This window comes from Camarhynchus parvulus, chromosome 1A, assembly GCF_901933205.1.
Source record: "Camarhynchus parvulus chromosome 1A, STF_HiC, whole genome shotgun sequence".
Classification (NCBI taxonomy): Eukaryota; Metazoa; Chordata; class Aves; order Passeriformes; family Thraupidae; genus Camarhynchus; species Camarhynchus parvulus.
Window position 1 is genome coordinate 11,323,394 of NC_044586.1, and position 23,853 is coordinate 11,347,246.

The 23,853-nt window shown below is 43.7% G+C and overlaps 1 protein-coding gene across 7 annotated transcripts in view; it reads left to right on the top strand.

Moving 5' to 3' along the window:
• Positions 1-278: 278 nt before the first annotated feature.
• BICD1 (BICD cargo adaptor 1) overlaps positions 279-23,853 on the top strand; it is a 171,249-nt gene continuing 147,674 nt past the window's right edge. For 5 of the 7 annotated variants that reach the window (XM_030960032.1, XM_030960031.1, XM_030960034.1 and 2 more), the window contains exon 1: positions 326-538. In XM_030960032.1, coding sequence (XP_030815892.1) covers positions 326-538 — 213 coding nt within the window. Of the gene's footprint in view, positions 539-23,853 lie in introns of all 7 variants that reach the window. The other 2 variants (XM_030960038.1, XM_030960037.1) reach the window with 1 other exon arrangement.

Genomic DNA, 23,853 nt, shown 5'->3' on the forward strand with positions numbered 1-23,853 from the left:
CCCGGCCGCCCCGCTCGCCGCCCCGGCCTCCAGCGCGCCGCCGCCTCCCTGGGCAGCGGGGCTCGCCCGCCCGCTCGCCAGCCCAGGCGTCCCCGCCGCCGGGGCCGCCGCAGGGCCGGGGAAGGCGAGCGCGGCCTCGGCGCGTCCCGGGCGGCCGGCGGGGAGGAGGGGGCCGCGGCTGCGGCGGGGCGGACCGCGCTCGGCGGCGGCGGCTGCCGCAGGCGGCCCCGACCCCCATCCCCGGGCCGGGCCGGGCCGGTGCCGCCCCTCGGCCGCGCCCGCCCCCTGGCTGCCTGCTCGGCGGCGCGGCAGTGCCGGCGGGGCTATGGCTGCGGAGGAGGTGCTGCAGGGCGCAGACCACTACAAGAGCGAGATCGAGCGGCTAACCCGGGAGCTCTCCGAGACGACCCACGAGAAGATCCAGGCGGCGGAGTATGGGCTGGTGGTGCTGGAGGAGAAGCTCACCCTCAAGCAGCAGTACGATGAGCTGGAGGCGGAGTATGACGGCCTCAAGCAGGAGCTGGAGCAGCTGAAGGAGGTGAGGCAGCCCGGGCTTTTGTCTCGGGGGCTGCGGGCAGGTGCGGGGCGCCCCACGCGTGTCCCTGCCCGGCCCTGCAGGTGGGCGCTGCGCGGGCCCGGAGCGGCTGCGGGCTCCGCTCCGGGGTGGGGAGGAGGGGATTCCCGGGGCTGAGGATCATCCGGGACCGTGGAGCTTAAGGACGGATTACACGAGATCTCAACCCCCTTGCCCTGAGAAATTTCCCCGCAGCCGCGCTCCGGCCCCGGCAGCTTCCCTCAAGTTGTGGGAACAGGCGTTTGCGGCAGGGGAGGGTCCCCGGTCCTACCTGCACCGCATCGCCCAAGGGTTTTTTGGGCAGACCAAAGGAAAGAGTGGGATGAGAGCAGGGCCAACGCAGTGCATAAGGAGTCGGGATGTCTGTAAACAGCTGTCTGCAGTGCGTGAGGAGAGAGACAATTCCTTTTGAAGTTATTTATAGACCCGCTTTAGTCTGCCAGTGAGGGGAACCGCTGCCATTGGGAGGGGGAGCGGATATACAGCACTCTCGAGGTCACCCATCAGTGGAAATTAAACTTCTGCGTCATGCTGAAAGGGTGAAATATTTGACTGGAGGAGTGATTTGGGGTTATCTTTCGAATGTGTTTTTGTAACACTCCAAGTATGAAGTAGGTGGGTGTTGCACCTTGCCTTTCAGCTCTGCTAAACATGACTCCGACTCCAAAAAAATCATCACCGTCCCTTATATTCATCCTTAAGGGGAGTAACTTGAGGGTGATAACAGTGCACGTACGTGGGAGCTACGGGAGGGCTGTGTGTGCACACGTATGCAGCACTCACAGCTCTGCACCTCCTGCTGTTTTTATACCGTCTCAGAATGTAACCGACTAGGTTTTGTAAACAGAAGGTAAAGCATCGAACAGATCTTCTCCCAAATTTAGAATGTATCTTTTTGTTGTACAGAAAAAACCCTGCTATATAGAATGTGCAGAAATTCTGTTAGAATTAATGACATTTCTATTAGAAACCATGAATGTAATTCATATGGAGGAAATATACTTAAAAAACAGATTATTTCTGTTTATATTCTTAAGACTACTAACTGATGCCCTTTTAGAAGTGTTTTTAATAAAATAAGGGTTTCATTTTACTTGCAGGTAAATGAGTTATGCTACAGACTTGGTTCAGTGTCCAGAAGAGTTGAGAACATTTTATTTTCAATACGAAGAATAAAGCTGTTTTTCAGAAAAACCTATTGGTCTCCTTAAACTTGATCTCTGCCTCCCTGCCTCCCCTGAGCCTGTGGAGTAGGCTCAGGACTTTTGAAACCAGTAATCAGAGTGAGGGATAGAGATACATAGCTTGGTACTGGCATGAAGGCAGTGCTGTTTGAAATGACTTGACAGTAACAGAGGAACTGAATTAAAAGGGGAAAGTGCAATGCAGTTTCTAGGGAAAAAAAAGAAGAAGCAGAAGACGAAGAAGGAGATGAGCAAAGCTGCAGGTAGCTGTTATCCCACTATGATCATGTACAAAAGAAGACTGATGAGAAGCCAGGATGGCACATGGCCATGGATAGGAGAGATAGTGCAAGGAATCGAGTTGAAATTATGAAACTAGAGGGATCAGTCAATGCAATTAATTGAAATCAAGGATGGGCACAGACTCTCTTCCTGCTTACCTCTCCTTGAAGTCAGTGCATGCTCTGCAGCCCAGAATATCTCCTGTGGGGCCATGCCTTCATGCTGTGCCAGCCACAGCATGGATACTGAGGGGTATTCACAGGGGGAGGGACAGGAGAAATCCTGTAGCTTGCCTGATGCCAAGCAAGAGTGGAGCTTCTCCAGTTTCCAATCCAGACCCAGGGCTCTCAATTCCAGAGCTCTCCTTAGCAGCAGGTAGGGCATTTCCATCCCCCACCTAGGGTGCAAACAATTGTCTTCTTGCTTTTAACCTTCATAACAGAAACCACACTGATTCTTACTGCACATGCACTCTGCAAAGGAGAGTTTTCTCTTAGCCCTTCCTGTTTTCTACTTCTGTGCTAGCACCTCCATTATTACAGTTCCCTCAGCACAAGTCAGACCTGTAATAGTGAGACATAAGCAAATGGTGCCTCCAACAACACCAGTGAGGCAGAATTCAGGTAGTTCAGGCAAATTGTCCTGTGGAGTGTAGATGTGGGGCTGTAGGGTTCTGTCTGAAAGCTCTTAAGGGGGCAGAGAAGTCTAAAGACACATTTTTAGTTTAGTGAAGCGCCATCCAACATGTGTGGAGGAGGGTTTTTGTGTCCTTCCTCCAGCAGGCCCTTGCAAGAACGTGCTGCCCAGTGGTAGGACATTGAATGCCAAGACTGGCTGACAGACAGACAGGAATCTGTGCTGTGCTCTTACTTCACTTCATTTGCATTCTCTTTGAAGCCATATTGGGGCATGGAAGCTAGGCCTCAGATTTGTGCTAGAATAAGCAGTTTGTCCATTCCCAAGGAGTAGTTGGTGCAAGAGGGTGGCCAGGATCGTGTTAGGACAACTACCTCTCCTTCTGCAGGCCTTCTCTGAACAGATTCAGTTACTGGGGTTGACTTTTTGAGACAAGTCTTAATTTTTTACCAGTTTTATTATTGATTGCTTGCGTTCTGCTGTTAGGATCTCATTGTATTTATTACTCAGTTGAAGAGCTGCCTATCTTTAACTTTACTCAGCCATGGTTTGGCAGACTGGGATCTGAAGTCTTCTCCCATCCTCCTTGGCAATCCAAAACTCCAGTGGACTTCAGCAGTCCTTTTCCATATAAATGGCAGTACCTCTGCTATACAATAATTTCCATCATTGGAGAATGAAATGGGAAACTAAGGCCATTATAGGATGTTGAAGTAAAAGCAAATTACAATATATTACATTAAATATTAATACTTGTATACAGGATATATGCTATCCACCCTGCAGTATGAGTTGTTTTGGTGACCTCTGATGTTTCTTCTGCTGTGCTCAGAGGTCTCTGCTTTAGCCCAAGATTTTGATGTTTTGGGCCATGAGATAAATTTATGTTGCAAAACCACTATTATTATTTAAAGCTTTATTAATTTTCATAGGGTTTGGGTTGTTTTTTTCCTCAGTCTGAAAATGATGTTTCTGTAGTCAGTTACATTACAGTCTAGTAGAATTTTGGATCTTTGGTGACACACTGTCATTTTAGGGCCCCCGTTACCAATGTTACTTTAGCTGATGTGCCTTTTATTCTACAGTCCATAAAAATTCAGAGACTAGGACTTGCTATTAGCCATGGGATTGAAGGTAGCTTGTTTTCATTGTCTTGCTGAGCTGGGAGTTTAATTACCATCATATTTTATGTAAAGCATCTTCCAGTGGTTTTATTATATCTGGTCTTACATGTTCACATTGCATTTGCTGTAAGAATAATGTGTGTTGTTCGTTCTATTTCTTTTAATGGAACTGTAAAATGGCTTTGTATTGATCTTCTTTCCTGTTTACTGTAGCTGTCCCTGCTTTTGCATGGGGGTCCCTTCCAACCTCAGCCATTCCATGATTCTCTGATCAGCCGCTGGAGTTTTGGTAGTCCATAAAGATTTTAAAGCAGAGAAGTATCAGTCGCATCTGCTCATGATTAAATGGGGATGGAAGGCTTTGGTGTCCAACTCTGCAAGAGTTAGGCCTGGGAAATCCTAGCAGAGATTTCTCTTTGGGAATCAAATCATGAACATGGCAGCTGTTCCTCTCCTTGACTGACTAATTTGGGCAACATCTCACTTGGCTTCTTGGCTTTTGTGTATTTCATTCTATGGAGACAAACTCTTCTGGGTTGCACAGGGCGCTGGATATCTGATTTCCAGGCAGTTTGGTGCTTGCTTTATTTAAAAGCAAATTCTCCATGGTAAATGCTTGGAAACCAGACTAGTGGTGAGTAGCCCTGTCCTTGGCAGGTGTTTGTTTTTTTTTACCTCACAGAAATGTTGTATGATCATGAAGTGCTTACTCAGTTTACTAATAGGACTTCCAGAAGTAATTCTTGGTCTGTGTCTGAAAGAGTTTTTTGAGGAGTAGAGCTGAAGGTCTCTCTGGCATCTTCTTTTCTGTTCTGCTCTTCCTTGCACTATTTCAGCACAGGTGACTCAATCTCCATCTCCTCTTCTGAAGTGACCCTGCCTCTCCAGCTCCCCCACTGTTTTCCAAAACCTCTCGCCCTCCTGCTGCTTGAATCATCTCTGCCTCTTCCATCTTTGAAGTGTACATTTGGTGGGACTTCTCTGGATCCAAAAATGCTGGAGGAGAGGGAGACTCCTCCCAAAAAGTATCCCAAATACAGCCCTCTTAAATGTGGATTCTTATACACACCCATCTACATCACAGGATGCTTAGGAAAGTGTGAAGCAGCTCATAAATTGCACTGAGATGTTCTAAATTCTCCCCAAAGCTGAATGTGTTCCAAATATGGAGCTTGGGAGCTGTGAACTGCTGCCATCTCAGTATATCTTTACACCTCCTCCCAGTGGCAGCGTCTGTGGGCTTGTGTTGGATGAAGCGAAACATTTTCGGCACCTCATCCTGATCTCACCACTTTGTCCTTGGTGCCTGCTCGCGTTGTGTCACTCAGAAAGGCTGTGCTGCCCAGCACCCAGCTCAGAGATGAGCACATTCAGTTATTACAGGCTGGGGACAGACTGACTGACTGACTGACTGGCTGGGGGTCAGGTCTGTGGCAAAGGATTTGGGAATCCTCGAGGACAGTAAGCTGAATGCTGGACAGTGGTGTGTCCTGACACTGGGAATTCTGTCAGCATCCTGGACCTTTAGTAGCAGAAGTAGAGCTGGTAAATTGAGAGAAGTGGTTATCACTTCCAAACTGGCAGCTGTTAAACCCCATCTAGAAAACAGCATCTAGTTTGGGTGCCTTTAATACAAGAAAAACATGGAAAAACTGGACTGCATTCAGCAAAGGACCGCCAAGATGGTCAGGAGCTGTGAGGAGAGGCTGAGGGGGCTGAGCTTCTTCAGCCTGGAAGAGAGAGGGCTGGGAGGGACCCAGCATCAGCCGTGGATACAAAGTGTATTGAGATGTCAGAGCCGGGCATTTTGTGGAAATGTCCTGTACCTCTAGTTGGAGGCCTGTCACTAGTGGTGTCCCCCAAGGATTGGTACTGGGTCCAGTATTGTTTTAACTCATCAGTGACTCAGATGGAGGGGCAGATGTCTCCTCAGCAGGTTCACTGCTGACACAAAGCTGGGAGGAGTGGCTGATACCCCAGAAGGCTGTGAGCCCTTCAGAAGGACCTCAACAGAGATGGGAAAGACAGGCACAGAAAAACCTCCTGAAATTCAGAAAAGGCAAGTGAAGGATCATGTACGTAGGGAGGGATAACCCCATGCACCTGGCTGGGTGCTGACCTGCTGGGAAGCAGCTCTCTAGAGAAGGGCCTGGGGGTCCTACTGGACAACAAGCTGTCCATGAGCCAGAAAAGTGTCCTTGTGGCAAAGAAGGCCACGGGTGTCCTGGGGTGCATTGGGAAGAGCATTGCCAGCAGGTGGAGAGAGGGGATCCTGCCCCTCTACTCAACCCTGGTGAGGCACATCTGGAGTGCAGTGTCCAGGTCTGGGATCCTCAGGACAAGACAGACAGGGAGCTCCTGGAGCAGATCCAGCAGAGGGTGGCAAACATGATGGTGGGACTGGAGCATCTCTCTTATAAGGATAGGCTGAGTGAGCTGGAGCTGTTCAGCCTGGAGAAGAGACAAAGGAGAGGGGACCTTATCAATGTCAGTAGTATCTAAAGGGAGGTTGTCAAGAGGATGGACCAGCTTCTTCCTGGCAGTCCTGAGCAATAGGACAAGAGGCAATGGACAGAAATTGTTGCACAGCAAGTGCCACCTTAACATGAGGGAGAACTTCTTCACCATGCGGGTGACTGAGCACTGGAAGAGGTTGCCCAGAATGGTTGTGGGATCTCCTTCCCTGGAGGAAGGGAGGTTGGAGTAGCTGACCTCCACCTGTCCCTTCCAACTGCAGCCATTCTGTGATTCTGTGGAGGGCGGGAAGACAAGAAATAACTGACACAAATTGAAACTATGGAGGTTCAGACTGAATTTAAGGTAGATCTGTTTCCCTGCGAGCACGAGTACTCCCGTGGGTGTTGCCCACAGAGTTCATGCAGTCTCTTTCCATGGAACTTTTCAAGCCCCAGCTGGATGCAGCCCTCAGGAACCTGATGGGAGTGCAGAGCTGGTCCTGCTGTGAGAGGAGGTTGCACTAGGGGAGAAAGGGGGCAGACAGCAAGGGGCCTTGAGGAGTTCAAAGTCTCTTAAGGGTGCCCACTGTGCAGTTAAATTCGAGTGGCGTTTTGCTGTCAGTTACCCTATGCACAGCCATGTCCTGCCTGGAAACAGTGACTGTCAGCAGGCCCACAGCCTCACTTTGTGCCTGAATTTCATTTTCTCTTGCTTGTTATTAAGTCTGCAGTGACCTGGGGTTACTAAGGGCGGAGTTGGATGTGCTCATCTCTCAGCAAGACAATCCTACATCTCCTTCTGCCATTCCTGCCCCTGTTCTGGTGCTCAGCTGTGCAACTGTTCATGCTGTCACAGCAGGGTAGGAAACTAGCCTCAGTTAAAAATAACTGAGGAGGGGTTCTTGCTGTCTGTAGCCCAGATTGGTTTCATCATCTGATTCCCAATACCTCCCAAAAACTGTTTTACCTTTGCCTAAAAGTCAGCATGAGGAGAGGAGTGAATGCAGAGGGAAGAGAGGGATAGTGATGTTGAGAGAGACGCTCATCAAATTACATCAGGATTGCTTCCTCCAAGAGGAAATGAATCCTGTGCATTAGCCTACAGAAAACATAAGCAGCTGGAATCATGTTAGGGGAAATTAGAACTATTGTTGGAGCTTTGGCAGCACGCAAAGACAAATGTAGATGAAGTTTTGGGGTTTTTTTCCAGGAACCTGTATTCCCAGTTGCTCTCAGTTAATTGTGTTTTATCCTTAGCAGCCAGTACAGATGAGCATGCAATATTAGTCCTCCTATGATAGCCAGCCCTTTAGCAGGCATGGTCAGCTTTCAGCACTGGGGGCTCACATATTCACAAAATAAATCTAAATCTTCAGTTTGTTTTCTCACAAGAGTTAAATTATTTTTTTCATTTTATTCTTTCATCAAATAAATCTCTTTCTAATCTGAGCAATTCTGATTGAATCAGTCATCTGGGTTGAACTCCTCAGAGATAAATGGAAGTTACAACTGGATTTTATGTCACGGAAAAGTAAATTTTCCATAGATTTTCTAGGAAATATCGGATTAGTACCAAATCTAATATGACTGACTGAGGTGTTAATGGGTGAGCCACACATTATCATTATTAACTACTTCCTGTGTAAGGACTATGAATGTAAAATTGCGGGTCACAGGAGAGATTTTAATCGGAAGGTCCCCATCTGTTTGGAATTAGGCCTTTTTGTAGCGGATTAGAAAAGAAATAATTTGCTACCATCTATTGACCTTCCTTTAGGTGAAATACCTTTTCCTTCCCTTTTATGTTGCCTAGTGGATTTTCTTTTTCAGGGCGTGTGTGCGCAGTCTGTGTGCACAACAGCATCCAGGGTGAACACCTGGCTTTATTGAAAGTGCAAGAGGGGCAAAACAATGGCGGAGAAAATGAGATTTGGCATAAAACAGTAATTTGTGAGCATTCATCATGGTAAAATGAGGAGCATTCTCAAAGTCAGATAGAGTGAATTTGCACCTGGGCAACTTTTATATACCTTATGCAGTTGGATGTTGGAGGAAAATACATGTAAGATCATGTCTTTTTCTGTATTGAGGGCTTCTAGAAGAAGAGCTTTCTTCTTGAGATTGAGTTTGGTTTTCTACCAGTACCCCATCCTCTCTTATGTTTTTGCATCAGTGTTTTCTCCATATGGACAATGAGAGTAAAATCCAAATCACCACTTACTCCTGCCTCCCTTTTGCCTCTGTTATAGATTTCCCTTCCCTCTTTGTCTGATACCTGAGGGGGTAATGTTTAATTCAGCACAATTCTGTACTGTACTTTTTTTTTTTGGAGTGATGATTTTAAATTATAATGACAGAGACTGAAAAGCATGTATTCATTTCTGCTGAATTGTCTTACATTCCTTCTGTGACTTTCATAGACTTCTTCTTTCCTCATTTCCTTGAGCAATCAAAACCACTCATTTTATGTAGGAGGAGAGAGAGTATTTGCCTAATTTAGAGAAATTGATATAGCATGTAGAGACATGAATGTGCCCTTTGTCCCTTTATCACTTGCATCTCTCACAGCAGATAATTATGAGGAGAAACCAACAATTTTTTGTACTGTACTGTGAATGCAGACTGTTTGTACAGACCAGCTACAGATGGAAGTAGCTGGGACTTGTCAGAAGGTGAAAAATGTGCCTGAACAAGGGCAGGTGCCTAAAGCTGAAGTGGGCAGGTAGAAATTAAGCTAGGTTGCAGATTAGTATTTTGTTGGTGTCTCTACTTCTCTGCAGAGAGCAGTATTAAAAATAATTTTGAGATTATAATATTTATGCTTCTGAATTTCTTTCACTATCAAAGTTTAATTAACTTGGTAGTTAAAAGAAGGAGCAGGCCACTGTCCTAAATCTATGATTTTGGGACAGACCTATGAGACACCAAAAGGCTTTCACTAAGACTGAAATGTGTCCAGTCCCATTTTCTTCATCTCTCTTGGGGTTCCTCTCTCTCTGTCTGCAGCCTGATTCTCATTCTTTTACAGTGCTTATCTCCTGCTCATGATGGTTTATGTACTTTCACTTTTTTTTTTTCAGTCTTTGCCCTATATCTTATTTGGTGTTCATTTGCTGCTCTCTGAGATGTGGAACGGAATTTATTAAAGTGCCTTTTTGTCATTGTGTGAATGTAAGAAATCTAGCCATTTTTGGCAGATTAGACCTTCCATACTATGCTCAGATATTGTAAGGACATGGGGGGTTCCTAGAAATACTTTGAAATGTTGTTTTAGCATGGACTGGAAATGAAACAACCAAGGATTTGTCCACTCTGCTTTGTAGCAGCCTCACTGTGGTGTTGTGAGGTCTCCAGGATGAGATGAGAGATGAGAATTTGACTGTGTTTCCAGAAGGCTGATTTATTCTGATATTATATTATATTAAAAGAAATGCTATACTAAAACTATAGTAAAGAAAGAGAAAGGATACATCAGGCGTAACAAGAATAATGAAAGCTCGTGAGTGACTCCTTAGAGTTCAACACAGCTGGCTGTGATTGGTCATTATTTAAAAACAATTCACATGGAACCAATCAAAGATGCACCTGTTGGTAAACGATTTCCAGACCACATTCCAAGCAATCAGATAATCATTGTTTACATTCTTTTCTGAGGCCTCTTACCTTCCCAGGAGAAGATCCTGGGCAAAGAGGATTTTTCAGAAAATATCATAGCAACACCTCACCATTAGAATCATCCTTGGAAAGATCACTTTTAGGGCAGTTTTAAAATCAGATTGGCTGTGTGGATTCAGAGGAAGAAGACACCTTTCCCAACCCCCCCTTAAAAATATATATATATATATTGTATGGCTTCTGTAATTATTTGTTTAAGCCCAGACAAGACAGCTGATGCCCAGTGAGGTTAGATAACCCACTCAGACCTTTTGATCAGCACTGGAATGGGGTCCATTATCCACACGGTGCTGCCATACCTTCTCCACAGCCTTGTTCCCCTGAATCACACCTAAGTTACCCCTGCACTGTCTTCACCCCCTCTACACAGCCAGTAGTTCTCCAGCTGATAGAGGCAACACTGTGCTGAGCCGAGAACCATCAAAGGCATCCTTAGTTAGCAGAGCTGGTCGCCTTTCACTTCAATCACTTCTGGGGATGTTTCAGCTAAATTATATGAACTTTACTCCCTGGTGGTTTGGGTTTTTTTCGGTCTGTGTTTGTTTGTTTTAAATTCTGTTTGTTTGTTTTTAATTCTGTGATCTCTCAGAGCTCACAGGTGACACACAGATGGCAGGGGCAGTGCTCTGCATTTGATTTGTACTCTGGGAAGTACAAATCTTGTAGTCTGTCGGCACCAAAGAGGCTTTCCTTGGATGCCTTAGTCACTCTGGATGTATTTAAGTGTCAGTGTACTGAGAATGAGCTGCACAGTTCTGCTGTTTGTCATCACTGGCTAATGACTGATTCCCATAGAGGAAGCTGGAAGCTGCTAATAGCTGCAGTTTTAACTTCTGTTTTGGATACTTAGAGGGAGAAACCCACTCCCAGTAATTGTAAAGCTTAGATAGGAAGACAAAAGCAGACTTTTAAGGATAAAGATAGGAATTTGGGTCAGGCAAAGGGAACAGGTGGCTTGGTGAAACAATTAATTTATAAAAGCTTGGCTGTTGGCCAAACATGAGCACAGCATGATTTGGATTTTGTCTTCTCAGGACTGGAGTATTATCTGCTCACACCCACAAGGCAAGGTGCAGGATGCCAAACTGCACTGCCCAGAAAGGTAGAACTCTCAGCCTTTTGGTATTTGGGTGTTAAGAGAGCTGGAGCATTTGGTTTGGAGGCAGATGGAGAGTTCACAGTTGGATTAAAGTGCCTGTGTAGTCATTGCCTCTGGTTCTCAATTTGATGGGTAAGCCAAGATACTTAACAACTGCATTGTCCAACTTGAATTTGTGATTCTTTTTATTAAATATGGGCTCTCAGTAACTTGTAGTTCCTATAATAAATACTATTAATAAAGACAGGTTTGTAGGGCTTTTTTTTTTGGTGAGTAGGAAGAGTTATGCTCATACCCTGAACCTCAAAGAGTTTTTACAAAGCATTAAAAGTTTGCTTGGTTCTGGATAATTGCAGATGACTGCACAGCAATGGCAAACATGCAGAGCTCACCTGAGTTTAGTCAAAGGGAACATTTGCATTGTCCTTTCTTTCTTTGATAACTGCTTGTAATTCCCACCTACAACAGTGAGGAAAGGTTGGATTTAAGCATCCCATGTGAAGAATGGTCTCTCTAACAATATACCCTCTATTCAGGGCTGTGCCTAAAGGTCATTTATAGCAGGTACGACTTGAAGACCAGTGCTGAAGTCCTGCCTCCATGGGTAAGTCAAAGATAAAAGGGAGCAATGATTTATTGTTGAATCTCTGCCTACCACCTGCTGGCAAACAGCACTGTCATCAAGATGCAAGGGATAACATGTGTTGCAAACTGAAAATTCAGATTTCTTCCCACCAAAGTGGGAAGAACTGGCATAATTGTAATTATTGTGTCTCAAGCATGTGATCTTGTTCTTGCAGTTTAATGAGTTGTCATAACTCTGCTGGGCTTCTGTGGCTGCTCTGTGCATGCACTTGACCAGCACCAAATGTGTAAGAACAAGGTGAAAAACCCCCACAGCCAAACACAGAACACAGCAGAAATCTGAAGGAAAGAGTTTTCAGCTGACATGGATCTTCCATCTGCAGTAAGCTAAAAATGTGCACTAGATCAATTACTAATCCATAAAATCACAGTCATAAATCTGGGTCCTTGGTGACAAATTTTAAAGTAAATTGTAAGGATATGGTACCAAGGACTCTGTGAAATAAACTGCATGATATATAACATTAGAAAAGAGGAACAGAATTTAGATGGAATATAATTGTCTGTGTATATCAATAAGGGAGATGGAGTCTTGTGGCATTGTTAGGAGTACATTACTTTGGGCATTAGGTAATTCCATTTCTTGGGCATTAGGTAAGCTTTTCATTTCTCTGCCAGATAAGGGCTGATGGTTGCCATCTGGTAATAACAAAACTTTCACTTAAGATGCTGTAAGCTCAGCTGTGTAAAAATAGTAGCAAATCTGGAACAACACAGTTGAGGGATAACATTTTTTACAAATGTGCTGAATTTAATGTTACAGTGATGCTGTAGATTCTTAGATGCTTTGTATTCACAAAATAAAATCCACATTAAAGTAGCTGAATTATCAAGTTTAGATCAGATTTGGAAATTTGTCCCCAAAGTCTGTATTTAATTTGTATTGGAAAACATTGGGTTTGCTTTATGAAGCAGGCTGAGCAGCTTTGCACTGAAACCTGTATTTCTAGACTTATTTTTGCCCACATACTTTGAAATTACAGATCACATACCTGAGTGATTGTTGTGATACACACATAGGCTTCTGGCTTTAAGCATTTTTGCTGTAGTTATTAAATACTGCATCATGATTTGTAATTTAAAGTATTTTCTGTATAATTGCTTGTGGGAAGATATTTATTCAAGAGCAGAAAATGGAGTGATACCTTGATTATAGTTTTAGCACTTGTGTTTGAAAAGTACTTTACTCACAGTTCCCTGGGCTGATGTTAGAGAGACTCATAGTCATGCCTGTGTTTTTATGATTGTTGAATTTGCTTTTGTAGCAGATTAGACTGATGGGACGACACTTAATGTGGCATTCACATTCTCTGAAAAAATGGTTTCGCCTAGGATTTTTCTCTTAGGAAGCTGAGAAACCTCAGAGAAAAGGAAAACAATTCTTATCTAATTTGCTTCTCCTGTGTTTTGCTCTTTGGAATGCATTTGGAGATTGTTTACCCACAGGTGATTGTTTCATTGGATTCTGCTGTGAGTTGTTTTCACTCTTTGGCCAGCTGGGGCCAAGCTGTGTCGAGACTCTGGAAAGAGCCACAAGTTTTCAATTATTATCTTTTTAGCGTTCAGTAAGTATCCTTTCTGTATTCTTTAGTATAGTATAGCATAGTATTCTTTAATATAATATAGTATTATAAAGTAATAAATAAACCTTCTGAGAACATGGAGTCAGATGCATAATTCCTGCCTTCATCGGGGCATTACCTTCAGATACAATAACTTAAACCTAAAATGAGCCTTGTTTGGGTATACATAACCATTTGCCTGGGTATAACAGGCAGAGTTGCAGGTGGAGACCATGCTGTGCTCACTTTTCATTCTATAAAAGTCTCTCAGTTGCAAGATGTTTCTTGAAATGTGGGCCCTGCTTTCTGAATCGGTAAGAGCCTGAGGTTGGCACCCCCAGCTGATACTGGGCTGGGTACTGAGAGCTGCTGCTTTGTTGCCATCACTCAAGGATGTGCTTGTCAAATATTCCAGTCTGAAGAAGCAGGTTTGAGAAAGGGGATCCTGAATTCTGCCCCAAAACCCAGCAGCAGAGGTTCTTCTCCTGCTATCAGTTATTTTTGTAGCAGAAAGTAATCTACCCCTTGAAAAGGCATCCAAAATCTGATAAGGAGCACTTTTAGGAGCCTGCAGTCCAATGGTTTGTGCTGTCTGTGGAGAAAGGAATTGCAGCTTTGCAAGTGGCAGTGTAATGAATAGTCAAGCACTTAGCGGAGCACTGGCACTGGATGGATGCAGGGAAAAGCCAGAGGGAGTGAGTCAGCATGACCTTGGCTGCTGCCAGAGTATCACATCCAGCCCTCCAGGGGCACTGACATTGGTTGGGGTCTTTAGTGGAAGGACACTCTGGTGAAATAAATCCACTGTAATAATTAACCACTGTTTGTGTGTATTGTATTTGCAGGGAATGAGACATCCGACTCCATGTTCTCAGAAGGCTAATTTATTACTTTATAATACTATACTATATTAAAGAATACTGTACTATAGTAAAGAATACAGAAAAGATACTTACTGAATGCTAAAAAGTTAATAATGAAAATTTGTGACTCTTTCCAGAGTCCTGACACAGCTTGGCCCCAGTTGGCCAAAGAGTGAAAACAACTCACAGCAGAATCCAATGAAACAATCACCTGTGGTAAACAATCTCCAAACACATTCCACATAAGCAAAACAGAGAAGAAGCAAATGAGATAAGAATTGTTTTCCTTTTTCTCTGAGGCTTCTCAGCTTCCCAGGAGAAAAATTCTGGGTGAAGGGATTTTTTCAGAAAAAGTGAATGCCACACGTGTGTGTCTGAAGAGTGTCACTTGCACACAGAGTAGTGTGCAAAAAACCATCAACTTAAGCCAGCTGTAGTTATTCAAAGGTGGCTTTGTTAGCAAGCAGGTCTAGTTCTTTGTTACCCTGTGGCAGCACAGGCTGCACTCTGGGAAAGCAGAAACAGCCTGAAAATTCGGAGTGCTGCTCATTCACTGTGCTGCAGTTTGGCACACTGAGTCCCAGCAGGGTGGGATAAATTGTTATTTATTGCATGACAGTAACACCTGGGGATTCTGCAATGCCTGGCACAAGGAGTTGCAGGTGTATAAATAGAAGAATAGAGATTTCACTGTGGAAGTAGGACTTCGTCAGGGGTTTGGTATTAAGGAATAATAAGGGGGATTTACAGACAAGTAATAGAGGTCCAGAAGATGTGGTGGGATAGGTTGTTCAGCCATATTTTCAAAGGAAATCTTTGACTCAATCACAAAGAAAACACGGATTTTTCTCAGATTCAGTCCAATCATTTATCTTCCAAATCCTTCCATTTAAAAAAGCCAGTCAACCAGAAAGCAAGAGCAGTCAAGTGCCCTGAGCTCACTGACTGGCAGTGTCTCCCACTGGTGCCAGGATGACCAGTAAGGCCATTTAGGAATGGTGTTATGGTAGTTTTGCTACTTTATCACAAACAAAGCTAAAGGAAAAACGAGGATGAAAAAAACCCTCAGATAAACCTCTTAGTTTGGTTTCTCAGTTCATTATTTGGCAGTGTTTCAGTGGCAAAAGCCCTTGTCCTTAGAGATCATCAGCATCCTGTCCCCTGTGGGCTGTACCTTGCCTTTGTGGTCCCCCTCCCACATACTCTGCTGATCCAGAGCACATGTAGAGTACCTAGGGTTCCAGAATACATCCCCATCTCTCACCCCCAGCTGCCCTTTCTGCTTTGCTCGTTCCCCCTTTGGAAGCTGCTCCTGGCTGCCATCCCGCAATTTGTTACAGTCTTCCTGTTCCTTCCCACTTATCCCTTCCTGAACCACAACTCTTCTCTGCTGGGACTGAGATTTTCACATCAGCATTTACTAATCCCAGCAGCTGGTTGAAACCCTTAATTTTTTCTTTGCTCTTTCCATACACCTAGTTGTTCGCTGCTGGTGGGAGAAACCAAATTCCAGACACCTCTCCCTGCAAGGAATGCATCTTGCCTCTCCTTGCCTGCTCTCTGTGGGTAGCCTCACCCCACAGAGTACCCCTTGTTCCTATTGCTGCATGGGGAAAACATAAGTGACAGGCTTCACTGTAGTGAGATCCAGCATGTGGCATGACCTTTACAATGGGAATATGTGGGAAATCTTCATTTAAATCTGTGAGGCGAGACTTTCGCAGTTCTTTGGGAATTCAGGCCAGCTACAATCTCCTGGGGTGTGTTGAGCACTAGATGAGGCTTCTTGCAGAGCTGGCAGTGGTTAATGTGGAGCTTGGACCAGGAGTTTGTAGAGGGTGAGGTCCTTGGGGCAAGACCTGCCCTTGCCCTCCTGTTTGTGCTGAATGAACACAGTGAGCCTCTATTCTTGGCTGGAACAATTAGGTTCTATGGCAATATGAGTAATTAATAATAAAATGGGGCCTCTTCTGTGGATGGGCTGTTAGAAATAATTTCCTTCTGCCAGTTGCTTCTCTAGAATGTGGTTTTGAACTTTGAGATCCTGAAAGAGATAGTGGAAACACAAGCAGCTGTCACAAACCTTTAGCTCTGTTTGTTTAGGCAGCGGTGGAAAATCACAAAACGAAACTGTTGGATGGTTCACTGGTTTGTGCATCTTTTGTTGTAACATCAAGCTCTTATGCAATGGAGCCCTGTTTGATTAAAGACTCTTCTCACAAAAAGTGGGTTTCAACTGTCCAGATTTTTAATAAAGTAAAAAGCAAAGCAAACTACTGATCTCCTGGTTGCCCTTCACCCAGTTCATGTGTGGCACACACAGAACCAGCTGTGCTGTGCTGGACCAGGGTGATCCAGCTGCTGCAGCTGCCAGAGGTAGGCTCTTGTTTGCAGGTGTGGTGGATCTGAGCCCTGCCTTCACCCAAGTGCCACCTGGGGCCCAGAGATGGATAAAACATTTGGTTACATTGTCACATCACAGTCCTTCAACAGCTGTTCCTCATCCCCTTGGCAGCAGGGTGGCGTCTGGCCATGGAGATGGGCTGTGAGTGGTGGGAGCACAGTGCCAGGAACAGTGTGACACAAATCCTCCTGTCCACATGCCTCATCCAGGTCTGAAGGCTCCTCTTGTCCATCTTCTTTCCCAGATGCCACATTCACATTTTCTGAAAAATCCTCTTGCTCAGGATTGTTCTCCTGGGAAGCTGAGAAGCCTCAGAGAAATAGGAAAACATTATCTAATCTGCTTCTCCTCTGTTTTGCTCATGTGGAATGTGTTTGGAGATTGTTTACCCACAGGTGATTGTTTCATTGGATTCTGCTGTGAGTTGTTTTGACTCTTTGGCCAATTGGGGCCAAGCTGTGTTGGGACTCTGGAAAGAGTCACGAGTTTTTATTATCTTTTTAGCCTTCTGTAAGTATCCTTTCTGTATTCTTTACTATAGTATAGGTTAGTATTCTTTAATATATTATAGTATCATAAAATAATAAATTAGCCTTCTGAGAACATGGAGTCAGATTCATCATTCCTTCCTTTGTCTGAGGGGAACACAAATACAATACCCAGATGTCAAGGCCTTCAGAGGTTTCTTTCACAACTTTTTTATTCTTTGCCAGACCTCTGCCAAAAAAGGTGGCAATGACTCTGAAATTTAAACTTAGGTATCCAAGGATACATTATTCCTCCAGATTTTTTACTATGACTGAAAAGAACCTTTTTCCTTCAGTGAGCACAAAGCTGACATTTTCAGGAAGGTGACAGCTGGTGCCATGATTGTAAAGATGACTGACTGAGAATCTCACAATGTCAATCATGATTCAGGGGTTTAGAGTACTGGGCTCCCACTAAGCGATGCAAGAATGCAAGTATCTTGGTAGGTTGTATCTAATGAGGAGGATATTCCTCCCTGAATTTTTTTTTTTAATTAATGTTCTATTTCTACTCTGGTAACCTTAGTAATTACACTGGAATTTTGTGTTTGAACATATTCATGCCCAAAATCTCTTCTGGTCAGTTTATTTGTATAAAGGTCATGTAGTGGCCTGCAGCCAAAAGCACTGGTGCTAATACAGAATGTGATTTCTGTCTGTTCTTGCTAGGTATGCAGAGCCAGTTACAGTGAGTATTTTTTCAGGTTGTTTTTTTCAATAAAAGTATTGGACTCCGTGACAGCACTGTGAATTATGATCTGCTGCAGCACCTCTCCTGAAATCAACAGAATTATGCTGGCAAAGAACTCGATTCTTCATAGTGTCACATCACACAACTGTGACAGTGACTTCATTATGGCATTCCCAGAACTATAAGGTGTTTTGATGGGAGGACTTGGCAGCAGACTGGAAGCACTGGTGACTCAGTGCATAGTGCTCTGCCTTCTGAGTCAAAAATGACCTGGTGTCCTGGCACTGCAGTTTGTAGTTTGGTTTTCTTGTTGTTTTTATGAGATGTAAACCCCTCAGTTTTCATGAAATTTTTGCATGTTACTTTTTGAAAAGGAGAATTAATATTCTTGCTGCTTTAAAAAAAAATTAATATCAAGATAGCTACTGTTGGCTGCCTGTTTTTACAGAGCTGGTAGGAGAGATTAATCACTTTTGCAATCTGTGTCCTTTAGTGAAATTTGATCATAATTTGCCATCAAGATGTTTCAAGTTACTCCATAGGAAACAGGGTAAGAATTGTTCCTTGTTTGCCCTGGATAGTTAGGCCGAAATTTGTGTTTCTGAACTTGGGTCACCTTCCATGCTGAAATGCAGATGACCTCCAGATGTCCTTTCTTCTTCAACTGGTGTGTGAGTCTGAGTAAAGGAGTTCTTAAAAGTGGCTTCAAAGCTCACTGTCTACATGTGGAATCTATCGAGAATCTTTGCTTCTCTGTTTGAATTCCCTCATCCCATCCAAAAAGGTTGAAGTAAAGGAATGTAGAACAAGAGGTCAGATCTGTAAAAGGAGCATCTCACCAGACAAGGCTGCACACTGGATTGTCCCTAGCAGAATTAACTTTTAATACCTGTGGAAGACCTCCTGACCTAGCTGGAACTGGGATATTGGTGTTAGATGAGCACAGTAAATTAATTTGTTTTGTTTTTATGAACTCATTGCTAAAGGTTTGTTTAGCCATATCTTGATGGAGGATGTCAGTTTTCCTCGTTATGCAGCAATAAGTGTAATCTAAATAGGAACTTGGATATATGCAGGCCTCTTATCTTCCAGGAGCAGCATTCAGAGGGCAGATAGATACTCATGGACCAACAGGATCCCTGAAATACCCATCCTTCCCCCTGAGACACCCAGGCCTGGGTCTGCTGTGGCTGTAATTTGGGCTGTCCTGGGAGGGCTGTGAGCCACCACTACCAGGAGAGAAAGTGGACAATGTTGGTTCTTCTTCACTCAACAAGCAACAGTAAATAAACAGCGACTCCCCAATCCTCTCTCTCTCTATGCACGCTGATTTGTGGAAGTATATAAATGCCAGCAGGGACTGGAATGAGATGGCATCTCAAACAAATGGAAAAATCTTAATTTGCAGCAATCGCTGCTGTATTTCTGGTCACAATAACTTTGGCCATAATTTACAAGTTAGGCTTGCATCTGTAACTGACTGAAATGAAACAGTTTCAAAATTAGGCTTAAAGCAATTTAAAATAAATTGTGGTTTTGCTTTTCAGTTCCAAAGGAAGCCTGTATTTCCCTGGCTGTATCAATTTTGTGCACATATATTTGTCATTTGGAGTTGGTGGATTTCTACCTTCTTTGCAATAGCAGTACAAAGTAGTTTGAAAAAATATGGGATGGGGAAAAGGTTGCAGTAGGTATTAATTTCAATTAAACTATTATTTGTATCTTCTGCAATAGTTTTTATTTGTTTGTTTGGGTTTTTTCCAGCCATAATAATGTAACACATTCCCAAAATATTTCTCCTGCCTTTAGAGAGTTGTGAAGGAAAGTGAACTGCATTGCAAGACCATTTTCTAACTTCATCAGTTGTGCAGGTCATTATGCTCTGTAGTGGATGCCACAGAGGGCAAGAAAGCAGCAGAAAAATAGCTGTAATTTACAGTTGGTAAATTGTGCTGCCTCTGTCGGCATCAAAAAAAGCTGGTTTGTTTCATATCTGCTGAAGTTCTTGTCCAGAATAATTTAATCAGTTACAGGCTTTATAATATTGACATTTTAGTGAAGCATTGCTCTGTAAACATCACATTTCTGTGCAGTACTGCATACCTGTAGTAATTACCACGGCTTAAAGAATTCTAGTTCATAATTTATGAATGACACAGACATTCCCACAAGTCCTGCGTGATAACATCTTTGATTTGAGCTGTACACAGGCACGAAGGAGCTCATTTTGAATTCACAGGGATTCAGTACTGAGTGAGGTGACAGTTTTAGTGCCAAACATGCCACGAGACAGGAGAATTTCTGTACATGGGTACATGAAATCTGCTGAGGGCTTCTGCTGCATTGCTGGTGCCTTACTGGAGGTGAAGCCATTTGTGTGCTGCTAGGGCTGGGTCCCCCATCTTCTGCATGCAGAAAAAACTAAAGAGATGTTGAATTTTGACAGCATTTTTCCAGGGAGAGCACCTCAGGATAAGAGTCTGCTTTGGAGTGTTTGAAGAAAACCAGGCTGACCCAGTTTTTCTGCACATTTGGCGTTTACAGGAATGAATTTACAGCAACTCAAAGAGACCAGGTAGTCTCACTCTCCCTCAAGTCCCACCATGAGAGCACAGGAATAATTAAGCCTGAAGTCACACACATTATTCCTGCCATTGTTTTGCCAAAATAAGGGATTACTGCCTTTACTTACTCACCCTTTCCTATGGAGGTCTTCCTCATTGCCCACTGCTGATTGTTCTTTAATGTATTTCTGGAAACATCACGTGAAAAGGAAAGTCTCCAGTCCTTAACTAAAAAATTTCAGTAATATTGTGTGGAAAAGAGATCTGTAGGGGATTTTTAAAATTTTTTTTGTGCATGGCTTAGCAACAGGATCAGCTGCAAAATAAAATAGGCTATAAAGGAGAAGGGAAAAGGGGTACGTCTCGAGGGGCAGAGATGTCCTGTGGTTACAACAGAGAAGTCATGGGAATTCTGAATAAAAAGCTACAGACTGATCCTAAGCAATATTCAAGGAACTATTTCCCTGCCTTAGCTTTTACACCAGAGTTGGTAACTAGTGCTTTGATCTGTGTGTTTTCAGTGCCATGCAAAGTAGAGAGCAGCTGGATTTGAAAGCTTCAGGCAGTCTGTCTGCTTCAGCTGTGTGTCCCTGAAGGCTGGGCCAGCTCAATAAGGGCCAGCTGACAGCACAGGAGCTGTGATTAGGCTTTGGCTTAGGGTCTACTATGCTTATTCTGAAGGTTTCTGATGCTTCAGGGAGGTAGAAACAAATAAATAAACAACTCTGCCGTGTTTGCAGTGAAGAAATGAGATGGACCATCTCCCCAGCTGCCTGCTCTGCTTGGCTTCAGCCTCCTGGTGCTGGGGTGATGCTGCTGGGGCAGGGAGCAGCACTCCTGGTGGGTTCACACTGACCAAGGGGGTTGTGCCTTCTGCTGTCCTGGGGCAGGGCTCCTGGGGCTTTTGGGGAGGTTGTGTTGGTTGGCTGTGCCTATCCTATGGAGACTTATTTCCCTGCCAGAGTATTGTATTTGTGTTCCCCCCAGACAAAGGAAGGAATGATGAATCTGGCTCCATGTTCTCAGAAGGCTAATTTATTATTTTATGATGCTATAATATATTAAAGAATACTATACTAAGCTTTACTAAAGAATACAGAAAGGATACTTACAGAAGGCTAAAAAGATAATAATGAAAACTGGTGACTCTCTCCAGAGTCCCAACACAGCTTGGCACTGATTGGCCAATGAGTGAAAATAACTCACAGCAGAATCCAATGAAACAATCACCTGTGAGTAAACAATCTCCAAACATATTCCAGATGAGCAAAACACAGGAGAAGCAAATGAGATAAGAATTGTTTTCATTTTTCTCTGAGGCTTCTCAGCTTCCCAGGTGAAAAATCCTGGGTGAAGGGATTTTTCAGAAAATGTGAATGCCAGAACAGAGAAGAAGGGAGAGCACCCAAGGAGAATTGTTGGCCTGGCAAAGCTTGCCAGCTGGGTGAGTGCCAGGACAGTGGGGATTTCTGTGCTGGGAAATCTGGGGAGTCTCCTCAGGGCTCAGAGTCCTGCTTACCTTGGGAGGAGATTCTGCATTTTTATCAGTGTATATTTACCTGGTTTGCATTGTTTCCTGTGTGGTCAGGAATGCTGGCTGTGGGAGCTGCCTGGTCCTGTGTAGCCTTTCTTTTTGGTGTGTGTCTGTCTTGACTGTGTAAAATGTGCTGCTTCTGCTGGTGCCTCCTGAAAGGTATCAGGATATTCTCAGCCCTGGTTGGGTAAGTAAGGGCTTAAATAATGTGATTTCTTCTGTCTTACAGCTTTAGTAGCTCAGCAGTGGAGCTGCAACTTGGGGGTGGTAACTGAGCTTCTGGAATCCTTTTTTTCTGAGGCTGTGTGGGAAGGGGTGAACTCTGTGACTTTCTTATCTGTTGGTGAGTGGTTGGGAATGGTATTTAGAGAAGTCCTTTTTTTCTTGTTAGCTCTCCCATAAAATTCTAAGCATAGAATCCTAAAATGTCAAAGTTTTTATCCTCTTTTCTGGGGAAAGAAAGACAACAGTGGAAGAGAAGACTTGGTAATTTCAGCACAAAACTCTGCTTTTTTTGTGGCTGCAGTCTGAGTTGATCCTCTGAGCTAACCAAGTGTCAGATATGTGATAGAATTGAAATAGAGATTGACTTTCCTGCTTGTTAGTGGACAATTTAGTGATGTTTCTGTGCCAGGCAGTGCATGAATGTGAACATTTGTAGCCTGCTCTACAGGAGTGAGTGTACGAAATGAAGTATTTTGATGGTGTTTCCTTTCCCTCCTGCCTTAATCTGATGGATGAGGCTTCTGTGTTCTGTAAGGTGCTGGATGAGTTGGTCAAAGGACTTGAGTTCAGTGTTAAGGGTTTTGTGTTGTGCACCTCCCCTTTCCTGAAGAAGTTGCTGGTTGCAGCCCTCACTTCATCATGGATGGTCTTCAAAGAGATTTTAATTGATAGTTTAGGGTGCAAAATTTGTTACAGACATAAAGTAGCCTGGTTTTTAGGTCTCAGCCTTTTATGTTCTGTGCCATTTGTTTCTGCCTACATGTGTAGGGGGATAGAAGATAAGAAAACAAAGATAGTGTAGAAAGTAACCTTACCCCTAAGGAGTTGCAGCTGGGCCAATTATCAAAGATTAGGAACAGGCCTGACTTTAACAGGCCACAGCTGTAAGCAATGAGAAGAAGAGTGCTATAAAAGAGTGGGGTGGCTGGTTGAGAAGGGAACTGGAGTCAGTTGGCTGCTTTGTGAGGAAGAAAGAGTCAGTGCTCTGAGGAGCTGCCCGCAAGAAACACCGAGAAGGTATGGAACTTTTGTGATAAGGAGACAACAGTATGGAACCCCTGCAATAAGGTGACAACATACATATGTATATTAAATATGTAATGTTTGCCTTAAGGATAGCACAGGATGTTAAGTTTATGATTTCTGTGAAATAAAACAGGGTTGAATGCTGATGTGTATTTAGGGTTATTGCCTAGCAGCAAATCTCTGTGCTAGTGGCTCTGATTAAATGGAAATTGTGCTGAAAATAATGATTTTTCTGCAGCCACATGAACACATTTTTTCATTAAAAGAATTCTTGATTAGACAAGGTATTCCTAGTAGAAATTATACTGCCAGGTTATGGTTTTGTTTTATTTTCCATTAATTAGGCATGTATTTTAGGAGAGTCTATAGGGAAGCTTGTATTTCTAGTCTTGTCCTTACTACTTGCCTGGATGGATCAAACTACTAATAGAAACCTAAAATGTGATTGTTGTTCCAAATTATTGTTTAGGTTTAAATGTCAGGGGGCACTATGGAGGCCACTAATACTGGAGGTATGGAATTAAATATAAATTTATACTGGTTTAATTTCTATTGTAGCAGGTTTTTCTAAATACTAGCTAGCAGGCAATTTTTCCAGTCATGGGCGTGACAGTCTTTCAGTGTTGTTTACTGCATTGTCTGAATTTTTTACTGCCTCTCAAAAGATGAGAGTTTGTGTGCTCAGTGTCAGCTTATCATCTTGTCATTCTTTTCAAGCTACAAATGTATTTTCAAGGACTCTAAGGAATGTGTGGATTTTTGTGGGTGTGAGATTGTCTGGG